Source organism: Sparus aurata, chromosome 22, assembly GCF_900880675.1.
Source record: "Sparus aurata chromosome 22, fSpaAur1.1, whole genome shotgun sequence".
In the NCBI taxonomy this organism is placed as follows: Eukaryota; Metazoa; Chordata; class Actinopteri; order Spariformes; family Sparidae; genus Sparus; species Sparus aurata.
The window spans coordinates 25,958,329-25,970,322 of NC_044208.1; the positions used below are offsets into that span (position 1 = coordinate 25,958,329).

Here is an 11,994-nt window from a genome sequence, read left to right on the forward strand (position 1 = left end):
CGTGGCAAAAAGATGGTTGCTGCTATATTAAAGGTGCAGTATATTAGAAAGAGACCGACTGTTAAATTTAATCTGTAAACAAACTGGGAGAAGCATAGCGCCAGAGTAACCGCTAACTGCTGCTCACTGTAGCTGCCATTAGCGAGTTAGCTCAGTTAGCGGTCCCGACTATGAGCTCGGAGCACTGTGGAAGTGTTGGCGTGCTACATCGCTAGCTGGTTAGCGATATAACAAGTAGATATCTCTCTATTGATCATTTTATGGATTTTTTTCATACAACGTATTCAAGCCTCAGAAACTTGGGAGTCATTTTTGATTCTGCAATGTCGCTAGAGCAGCACTCCAGACAATTATTCAGAAACTGCTTTTTCCACCTGAAGAAGATTGCAAAATTGAGTATTAAGGTGTCAAAAGCTGAACTTGAGATGGTTATTCATGCCTTTATCTCTTCTCGTCTAGACTACTGTAACAGCCTTTTTACCTCGCCAAAAAGTAACCGAGGCTTTATTTGGGATTGAATATGAGTCAAACCTTCGCGTGAAAGCATAATTACGACGAAAGAGGCACGGTTTCAGTTTTGAGCACTTTAATTTTGAACTGGAGTGCTAGGGGCACAACACGCTAGCATCAAAATCTCTATTTTTAAAACACTAAGAAGGCTCGACACAACATGAAACTTTGCTCGTAGCATCACCAGGGTCTCTACGCATGAACACGAGCACTGAGAACATTGTTTGCGTACACAGAGTTTATGAAAAAGAAGGTTTTTGAACTACTCACGTAAGCTGCTGCACCTCCTGCGCGTCGCCGTCATGCCAGACAAAAAGTGTCGATCCCCGAGTGCGACCTGACAGGAAGGAGAGTAATGGAGAACCGCTCCTCAAGCGTGCCTGTCAGGTCGCACTCAGGGATCGACACTTTTTGTCTGCCATGACGGCGACGCGCAGGAAATGCAGCAGCTAACGTGAGTCTGTGGACTCTTTTAGGAAACAGCTGAAAACTTTCTTATTCAAGCAGGCTTTTAGTGAATATCTTAAATTGTTTCTATTCATTGTATTTTTATGTTTTTACTGCTGTATTTTATTTTATTGTGAAGCACTTTGTGATTTTTATCTGTGAAAAGTGCTATATAAATGAAATTTACTTACTAAGATTCCCACATATTGCACCTTTAATGTTGAAAATCTCCTATATAGAGCTTTTAACGTCAGAACTGATGTTTTCTTGCTTTTATAACTCATTTCAACAAAAGAAATCGCCTTTGCAAAACTGTTCAGAGTGTTCTGTGGAGCGACGAGGGCTCTGATTCTGCAGACGAGGAGATGTTGGTGATGCCGACTTCAAACCGGTGGAAAGATTACAGAGAGAAAAAACAGATTCTCATGTGAAATAACAGAAACTGTGCGTAACTCAGAAAAAAAAAAAAAAAAAAGTTGTCTGGGCCTTTTAAACCAAACATGTGCTTGATCAGAGACCCCACGAGCTGAGCGAGTAAAGACAGAATTATTCAGAATTTGCGTAAAATGAACCTTTCACCCCACCAAGTACATAATCACGCATTCAGTGTCCCCGCAGGAGCATCCACATGAAATCGCACTCAGACACACTGGACCCAGCGCGCATCTCCTGCTGACAGACGGGTCTCCATCGACTGCCCGACTCCAGGAGGGCCCCCCGAGAGCGGAGCACGCTGCGCCCACACCGCTCTATTGGGAAATTGACAGCACAACAATGACTCACGCGAAAAATGATGTAGCAGCCGCACGGCCACGGCGATTCAGAGAGAGAGAGAGAGAGAGGGAGCCATTTTACGGACGTGGAAGAAGAGGGGAATTAGTGTCCGTCATCCTCTGCGCCCGTCCTTTCACAGGCTGCTCTCATTCTCCCAACCACGTACAAAGATATCATGTGAAAACAGGAAGGGGAAAAAAGTTTTCGCTGCTCCAATTACCTTGTCGCAATCTTATCTCAGTATCTGGCAGCTTGAACTGGAGCTTCTTTGTCCTATTTCCTCGTGTGCTCTCTGGTGGGACGCACGAAGCCGGCGAGGATTCCCGCACGTTTCCGTGCAGCGCCGCGGCTCCGTGATGACGACTGCCGTTTGAAAGTCTTTTATCAGAGAGAGCGGTCTTATCTGGATCCGTACAGTATACAGTATTGGTATAATTGAGTGGGTTGTTACGTATTTGTGTGTGTGTGTGTGTGTTATCGCTACGGTAGTGTTCCGGTTTTATAGAATCAGATATCTGCTGCGGCGATGCAGGAATCAGATAGGAAAGGATGCGAGGGGGCAACAACAAAGGTGTTTGTTTAGACAGCAGACACAAATTTCATCATCGCCGTGTGTTTGTGTCAGCGCCGACGTGTGTGTGTGTGTGTCTGTTTGCTCGTTTCCCGTCCTTGACCCCAGCCCGAGGGGGTCCCACACTTGGTGACTAAGCTGTTTTATCAGAGTGTGAGAGGCTGCGTCAGCCCGTGTTGCCCCGCAGGCACAGCTGTACTTCTATCAGCGGCTGCCTTGTTGAAACCTTGCCTCCCTGTCTCTTGTTTTTCCCCCCCCCCCTCCCCTTCTCTTTATTCATTTTTCATGTAGAACGTGGTCAGTTGTGGGAAATCTTGGAGTTTTTGTTTTTTTTTATCGAGGAGAAAAAAAAACCCAGACAAATTCCACGGTTAGAGCTACAAGAGTTGGAAGGTTTCCTCTGAGAAAGAGAAAGTTTTTTGGCTGACACAGACGATACTCGTGCATTCTTAACTGCCTCTCGATGTTGTTTAAGCCAGAAAGGGCTCGCTTTCAGTTCGAAAAGGCCAAGGGGGGATAAGTGCAAACGCAAAGTGGCGGAGAGATGTCGAACCCCCCACCCCCTGACGACGGCCCTTTGAGGCTCGCCAAAATGAGAATGCGATACACCTGCCTGGTACTCCTCCAAGCACTCAAACCCGCTGCTTACCGCGGGTCCAAGAGAGGAGCGAGGCAGGAAGCAGCGGCGAGAGTTTCTGTGGGGAAAATGGAGAGAAAGGTTTTTCCTTTGAGAGCATCCTGTTATTATTCTGCCTCAGGCGCCGAGCAGAGAGAAATGAGTGTTCTGTGTTTATGGGACCTAACACAAAACATCATGTACACACACACACACACACACACGCGCCCTCGGAGAGACTGGCAGCGGCATATCAATGAGATGAAGAAGGTAACAAAAAAAAAAAAAAAAAAGAAGAAGAAGAAAATAAACACGTCAGGCTGAATGTGAGGGGGACCAATCAGTGGCAACTTGTTTCTCAAGGGGAGAAAATGAGGCCTCGGATGGTTACCAACAAGTTCAGATTGGATTTCCGCACGCGAGCAAATGACTGCACTGTGGTCGCGTGACACGTGAAGAAGAAGTAATTTAGAGGCTGGAGTTAATTGTTTTTTCTGTCAGTCAGTTCATCACTTCGGGTCTGCGCTGAAATCTCACAACATCACACTTTGTTGCGTACGTCCGCGCGCTCGAGCAGATGAATCATGATTTACCGCTGACGTCTGTTTCGCCGCTCTGAAGCCGAGATGTGGCAGCATTAGTCGCGCCCTCGAGCCCTCCAGTCGTCTGTTTTACTCTAAAAGGGATGGAAATAAACATCGCTCTGTATGAGAGAAGGCGTGCAGATCATAAACTCAACAGGAAGCTGTTTACAGAGGTGAAAGATGGAGTGAGAAGTGGGGGCGTTTTCTCATAAGCTTACATGTCAGCTTACATGACTTCTTTTTGAAGCCCCCTGCTGGCCATTGGAAAGAATACCGGTTTAAAGGGATATTCCGGTGGAAGTAGTCCGGGGCATCTAACCTCCGCTAGCTTAGCTGGATTTCTATTGAGAAGCTAAAAACAGATTTCAACTCTCCTCCATCAGCTTCCGGGTCGGGGAAGTCCCGACGCGACGATTACCGAGTGCGGTTAGAAATGCTCAATTCCGTTCTTTTCCCTGTCCGCTCTCGATAATAACTGTTATAAACTGGCAGGTAAGACACATATGAACTTTGATTGCTTTTCCACGGAGTCATAATCATACATTTTCATCCATGAGCCGCGGAACTCTACTGCACTCGGTAATCGACTCGTCGGGACTTCCCGTCAACAGGAAGCTGCTGCAGAAGAGTGGTAAATTTAGTCAGCTTTTCAGTAGAAATCCAGCTAAGCTAGCGGAGGTTAGATGCCCCGGACTATGTGCTGAGACCCTATTTGTACTGTTGCTGAAGTTTGGTGCTGTTCTGAGCATTATTTGTGGCTTTTTGGTGGCGGTTTATATTTGGATCCATTTACTGCAGTGTATTGTTGTCGTGGCGGTCGTTTCTGAGGTTGATAAAACTCCGTAAATTAGCGGTCTGCTAACTTGATCTCTCAAGAGGGAGTCTAACACAGTTTCACGGTGTGTTAGACCATGGATTAAACTTACACCGGAATATCCCTTTAAGGCACTTACATTTGACATTTTAGGGGCAGTTTGGGGTTCAGCATCTTCGACATGCAGCTAGGATTCGAACCAGCAACCTTCCGATTCCTAGACGTACACCCGCTCTACCTCCCGAGCCGCCCATGCTTCCAAATCACTTCAATTTTCAGACGCAGAAACACCGTCCATATTCCACACAGTCAGCTCCCCTGACTTCACTTCTCACATCAATATCAGGACAAAATCTGTGTAATAATCTTTTTGGCGGTACCGGTAACAGGAAGTGCACTCCTCCTGTGGGATGGGTTAAATGCAGAGAGCCAGTTTCCCCTGTGATGACAAGATTGTACGTGATAAAATAAAACTTCTTCTTCTCAACCACATCTGAGGGGCCGTCGCGTATATTTTGAATATCGGAATTTATTTTTTTTTTTTTACTCCCTAGTGTCGTTATCTGCACTGGTCCCCGGAAATCAAACAAGCGGTCCGGCTCCAATATAAACACAAAAATCCATCTCCGACACGTTAACTGGTATTTATTAAAGAGACATTTGAAGAAATATCATGCAGGCTTCAGAGCGGACACTCAAGTTTTATACCGCCAGCTGAAGCGATATCAAGATGAGAGTCGTAAAGTTGAAGTAAACATTGTTATTCACCGTTTTGTCAATCAAAATGCACATTTATAAACCTTATTTCACATTCGGCTCTTCCACCGATTCATTTGTTTTCTGTTTATGTTCTTTTCACTTCTTTTGTCTTGAGTACGTAGTCGCAGCTGTTCCGGCGCCGCTGGAGAACAGCGCCGGCGCGACACAGTTGGTTAAATTGCACTCTGTATTTCCTTCCCATCGTACGGTCTTGATGAGATGTAGAATATCGATTCACAAACGGATGTTTATGCATGTTCTCTACCTACATTTATGGCTAACCGTGGGAGGGAGGAGGGGGGGAAATGAGGCTCGTGCAGGTGCGAGTGATTAGGTTTTTTTGGGGGAGAGAACAGAGCCGTTAAAGTCATCCGGCGGCGAGTTCTGTTGTGAGAAAACATCACGAGCGGAGGCGCGGTAGCTGAAAACATAATGCAGCGCAGCTCATTCAGAGTCGTCACTCCGAGGGGGCAGCAGAAGCACCTCTCGCCTCCAGAGGTGACTCGTTAATTAAACATGTCGGACTCCTATTAGCAGCTGAGGGGAAAGGCGGACAGCAGAGGAGAAGGGGGTTGACTGCACAGAAGTTGTTTTTTTTTCTTTTTTTTTTTTTCTTTAGGGCCTCCACCGGCATTATTAAGGCGTCAGGCGTTACTCCTCCCTGCTGCCCTTCTCCAATGAGGGATGTCCGTTCATTGTGGCAGAAAACAGCGAGGACGGCGGCTCATGGCCAAGTGTCTGTGCATTATTCATGCTGCTTGTAAATTGGCCAGCTGCAGTCTGCTCGAGAGAAATTGCCCCGAGTTTGAAATACACTTCCTCTTCCCACACAGCGGGGCCGCTGCTCGCAAAGCCCCGGGTTTCCAATGGCATCGTTCCGCACAAACCACTGTTTCATTTTGTTCCCCATCATCTATAATTCTACAGTGGCGCTGCTTCGATGCCTCTGTTTTCCTCATGTGCTGTATACTGCATCAGATTGAATTATACAGTACGCACAAGCCCACCTGTTCACTCATGTATTTCCAATACATGCACTGTTTTTTTTTTTTTTTCCTTTTATTTTTTCCTTTGTGAATCTATGGATGTGCCAGGGAGCGTAATGCAATTGTGAATTATTGGGACTTAGGTAACTCTTTTATATTGCTGCCAAGCCCAAACATATTTTTGAGCAGAACCCAATAAAGCCACAAGGATTTATGAACTCTGCCTTTTCACTGGTTTCCCATCCATCCTCTTCTTTTGTGTGTGTGTGTGTGTGTCTTTTTTTCCAATGCAATCTTGAGAACAGCACATCTGTGAAGTGATAAGGAGAATGTTGATGATGATTTTTGCATGCGGCCACGGGACCGCAGTGGGGGGGGGGGGAGAGAAATGAACAAAACCAAACAAATTGATGCCATTACACAGAATGGGAATTTCTGCTGCGTGTGTGAGAGTGACACTCAAACAATAGCTCTCCTTTTAACAAAAATCTCCCCCCTCTCTCTCTCTTTCTCTCTTCTTCCTCTCATATCTCCAGATAACAAATACGCCCCTGCAGTGAGTCTAAATGGTTTTATATTCATCCTGGGAGGAGCCTACGCTCGAGCCACCACTATCTATGACCCAGACAAAGGCAACATCAAGGCCGGTCCCAACATGAATCACTCTCGGCAGTTCTGCAGGTAAGAGATTATTAACGTAGCGGCGCCGCATGTGATTTAAAAGTCCCCAGTGTGGAGTTTTAAAAGATTTTTGTTCTTTTTTTTTTTTTTTCACAAAAGCTCAAATTGCAGGTTTTTTTTGTGGGAAGCTTAATAAATCACACAGCCTCAAAAAAAAAGAATGCAAAACTCGAGCTTTGTCAGTCTTTGTGTCATGAGACAGGTAAACGGCTGCACAGGGGGAAAACGTATTCAAGCCGGTTAATTAAAAACTTAAACAAAGCCAACCGTGGGCTGAAAACGTCTCCGACACAAAAGCGCCGAGGTGGTGAAACTTATCTCCTCGCAGGAAGGAAGAAAAAAAAAAATAGCTTTCTCTGAATCGCTGGCTTGATTTAGAAAATTGCCTGATCAGTGCCGCCGCTGTCTGTCGTGCTGAGAGAAAACAAAGAAATCTGTTTGAGAACCCCCTCCCCACCCAAAAAAACTGCTTGATTTTTATCAACACACGCTTTTAATCGCTCAGTTTTATTCATCCCGAGTTAAATACTGTGACATATTAGTATTTTTTTTGTATTCTGAGTGTAATGTTCAACAACAAAGAAAACAGGACGCGGCAGTCTTACACCTGGAACTCCTATACCGCTTATGATCACATAATGGCTGATAAAGTGAGATAAATGGAAATTAACAACAGTGGGATCACATCCTAATATACCCGTCAGCCCAAGTCACTGAAGTGTGAAGTTTCTTGGATAATGAACCCACTGTTTTCCTTCCCGGCCAGAGCCCCCTTTTTTTTCCTTTTTTTTTTCGGAGTGCAGAAGCCAAGAAAAAAAAAGCGAAGAAGCATGCACGAAATACATTTGGGAGGCAATTACAGACAGTGATCTTATGTGGAGAATGTATAACATAAATCATGTTGTCAGAGTTATTGATAAGCTGCTGCAGCACACGGCAGGCAGCTGTTCTGCTACATTTAACTAAGTCTGACACACGGAGAGGAGAGGAGGGGAAAGGAGGAGGTGGGGGATGCAGGAGGAAGGAGAACAACAAACACACACCGAGTTGCCAAAAGCGAGAGAAAAAAGAAAAAAGAAAGAAATACTCAGGAAACGGCACTATCTGCCCCGGCATGCTCCTAGACACAAGATGAAGTCTAAGCGGGGTCATCGTGCAGGAGAGCTGATATTCTCCCCTCGCTGCGCCCGGCCCTCCGCAGGCTCGCACCGCCCCTCTGTTTATCAGGACGAGCAGCTCCAGGCTTTGCCCGGCCGCTCTCTCCATTTTGGATCAGCTGTGTGGCTTTCTCTCTGAGTAGATTTAGGCTTTATGTAATAATCTTTTTTTTTTTTCTTTTTTTTTTTCCTCCCCCCCCCCCCCAAGTCCCAACTGTGTGGTGAATTTGTGCAATCGGACGGCATGTTGTTTCGCTCTGTGAGCCATGTGTGTGTGTATTTGAGCGTGCACCTTATGTAAATGCAGATCGTTCCAAACCCCAATAGGAGTACAAAGCCCTAATCAGCTTACAGCCCAAGTTTTAATCCTCTCCGCACACAAACTCCTGTTTCTGTTTCTCATATCAAATGAGCACATTTGTACAGATATTTGCTTTTTCATTAGTTTTTTTTCTCTCTCTCTCCCCCTCGAGAGGGAATGTAATGCCTGTGCGTGTGTGTGTTTCCCTTTACCTAACAAAGTAGCCTCGCTGGCCGCGTCGTGTGAGCGATGCGAAACAATCTCAGCCCCCAGCGTGACGATCAGCACGTTTCGCGAAAGATGTTGTCTTCTGTCTAGCTTTTGTTGGCTCATCACGATTAACAAGAAGGAACAATATTCCCGCTGTGAGTCACGGCTATCTAGTATCGAAACCCCACATTAGCTTACAACTTGGCTCTCACCCACTTATCTTCCCCGACGCAGCCTCTCTGTCATGATTTGTTCCTAATAGTCGGTGCTTTTAATTTGAAGCGGCGGCAGAAGGAGAATGTCGGGGGTTTGCATAAGCGGTAACTTAATACAGCTCTGGTGCAGATTTAAGGGAGTGAACAGTAAGTAGTGGGACTGATGGCGGGAACACGGGATTACATCGCTTTTCTGTGAATCCCCTCGCGATTAGATAGGTAGGTCATCCGGACCCGGAGTGGGAACGGCGGACATTATGTTTGTGAATACATTAAAAGGCTGAAAATATTAAAGGAATAGACTTTCATGTGTGCTTGCTGGCAGAGAATTAGAGAAGAAGAGTGAAACCACTCGCGTTTGTAGTTTAAATGTCCAGCTTATGGTTAGCTTAGCACAAAGACTTAAAAAAAACAGAAATAAGCCAAACGCAAACGTTTCATAGGGCATCAAAATCAGCACCTGTAATGCTCAGTAATGAACTCGCATCTAGTTTGTTTACTATGTTGACTATGACGGATTATTTCTTGGCTGCATCTGTTTTCATCCTGGAAATTTTTCTAGCGGCTGCCAGACTTCAGCTGTCAAACAGTGGAAACATCTCAAGCCCTAACCCTGAGTAAAGCCAAAGTTTTGACAAGTAAACAAGATTAATTTATACATTTAGCTTTGCTCACAAGCAGACTTTTGTTATTATTTGACATAGTTTGGCTAGCTGTGTCCCTCAGTCCAGAGTCTGTGCTAAGCTAACGGGCTACTGGCTGTAGCTTCACATTTAAAGTACCAACACGAGAGTGCTGTTGGTCTTCTAATCTAACTTATTCTTAAAACTGATGATGCTTATTTCCCGACATGTTCACTCCTCGTCAGTGGCGGTTCTAGACCAGTTTTAATAGGGGGGCCAGGTTGGGGCCGGCTTTTTTGTTAGGGGGCACATACAACCCGAAAAAAAAGATAAATCCCTCATTCAGACAAAACAGTGTTAACAATTCAGCAATTTTGATTGGGTAGTAAACTGTTGAGACACTTTATTTCTGCCTTTCGCTTCAAAACAAAATCATTGCAAGAAATCTGTCATTGTATTATTGATGCAGACTCCCTGTTGGGGGGGGCCACAGGGGGGTCCAGACTCGGCACTGGCCCCTGTTGGCCCCCCCCTAGAACTGCCCCTGCTCCTCGCGCTTTGTTCAGTTATCTTAATTACAATCCTGACTTTCTTTCTGTGCAGCGCGGTGATCCTGGACGGGAAGATCTACGCCACAGGGGGCATCGTGAGCAGCGAGGGTCCAGCGCTCGGCAACATGGAGACCTTCGACCCGTGCACCAACGCCTGGACTCTCCTGCAGTCGCTGCCCTGCCCGCTCTTCAGACACGGCTGCGTGGTGATCAAAAAGTACATTCAGAGCGGCTGAGGGGTGGCCGGTCACCACCGGGTCGACGCCAAACACCAGCGGAGCTCCAGGTTGTGGGACGATGTGCGACGGCAGCTTTAGGGCCGGGCCGGTCGGTCTGTCAGAGACCTCTGGACTTGACGCCAGCATCCATCCACCCCGTTACCTGTTCCACCCCCACCCAAAAAAAAAAAAAAAAAAAAAAAAAAGCCCTGTGCAGAATGTACTCATGTTCAACTACTCAGCCATGTCAGGTGACGATGCCTAACCTCCAGTACTGTATGTGTCATGGTAGTAGTTCATCCATCCAGGCACAGGGGCCCTCTTAGTAAACTACAAACTCCTTTGTGTTTTTTTTGATGAAGTCGTCATTGATTCAGTTCCGTCTTTTCCCGATCTCTGTTAACTCATCACCTCTCTGTCTGTTTACGGACTCGGCACAGTGAAAGCCATCGCGGGTCTAAAACTTACGTCCCTTTTTTCAGAGTTGTGTTCGACAGGTGTAGGTTTCATAGTCATTTATTAGAGCGCAGTTTCTTTTTTTTTTTTTGGTGTACGAGCATTTTTCAGCAGTGACATCTACAGGACAGGAGGAAAAAAGTGAAGGAAGGGAATCCGCCGACTGTTTTCCTCTTTATCAGTTGACTTGACGAGTTTCTTCTCTCTCCGCTGTATCAGGAAGTGAAATTCCCTCCTGAGCGTGCAGATTTATGAGGTGATTTTAAAACCAGATTTTGAACGCTGTATAACCCGGTTCTTTTAATGGCTTGCTAAACATAGGAAAAACCATAAAATCTGGGTCAGGTGGGGTTTAAAGAGAGAAAATCTTTATTTTATTTTTTTCTTTGTTCCAGCCTGATTGAGATATCATCTGGAGTGCGAGGTTGGTTGGCCTGTTTATTTCCCCCGTTTGATTCATTCTCTCTTGCTCTCTGGGACAAACAGACAGCGTTACATTATGAGAGAGAGGGAGAGAGGGAATTCATCCTTCCACTGACGTCTGATCAGATGTTCGAGTTGGGACAGTTCCTCCGGAAAAAAAGCACAATAACCACCCGTGACTGTTATCATAGACGTTTATCTGTTGATCCATGGTTTATGTCTTTCCATCTGATTAGCCCTCCTCCCCCCTCCCACCTTCTTTTTTGTTTTTTACAAATGTTTTCATTGCAGCCCACAAAATGATGTTGGGTTGGTATTCTGTAAATACAGGAAGGAAATATGTATATTTTAAAAACCTGAAGGCAACTCTGTATAAATGTTTTTAGAAAAAAAAAAACTGATAGGTTGGATTCAAAAATGGTATGTCTGTAAATCTGTACCCAAAAAGGAGAAATTAACAGTTGTTATTATTGAAACCTAATACATATACCAGAACATAAACCAGTGTCGAGTCTTTTGTTGGTTTACTGTCTGATGAATGAAAGGGATGGTATGTTTTTTTTCAGGTAAGTTGTTTATTCACATCTCAATACAGGGCTGGGCAATATGAAAAACATGATCCCATACTTTAAAATAACAGTGTCTTGTTATTGGATGAATGGTGTCTCTGTCTCTATCACTTGTTATGTCAGCGAGAGGATCGCAGCATGACACACACGTTTACTTCAAGATACGAGTTCTCAACACATAACTATGTGATGACCTAATGATTTGTCTGTAGATGGGCCCCTACGTGACGTCTGACAGACTGTTACAGATCTGGGATCTCAATTTAAGATATTTGTTCAAACAAAATTCCAATTTCTACATTGTGTAGCTTTAAAACCAGAGAAACAACACACGTGCCTTATCACAGTATCGATATATTGCCCAGCCCTGTCTCAAAGATGCAGCAGAAGGGCCTCTGATTTCATTTAAAATTACTAAAGATGTGACTTTTAAAAGGGGTTGTTTGGGTTTTTTGAAGTGGGATCATATAAAGTACATATCTATAGTCGATCTGTTTCCTACCGTAATCACCGATCAGCGCAGCTTCAG

At 45.1% G+C, this 11,994-nt stretch overlaps 1 protein-coding gene across 5 annotated transcripts in view; it reads left to right on the forward strand.

Moving 5' to 3' along the window:
* klhl29 (kelch like family member 29) overlaps window positions 1–11,397 on the forward strand; it is a 224,824-nt gene extending 213,427 nt beyond the window's left edge. For all 5 annotated transcript variants that reach the window (XM_030405482.1, XM_030405480.1, XM_030405484.1 and 2 more), the window contains 2 exons: window positions 6,598–6,742; window positions 9,852–11,397. In XM_030405482.1, the coding sequence (XP_030261342.1) occupies window positions 6,598–6,742; window positions 9,852–10,035 (329 nt within the window). In that variant the 3' untranslated portion in view covers window positions 10,036–11,397. The remainder of the gene's footprint in view (window positions 1–6,597; window positions 6,743–9,851) is intronic.
* Window positions 11,398–11,994: the final 597 nt, after the last annotated feature.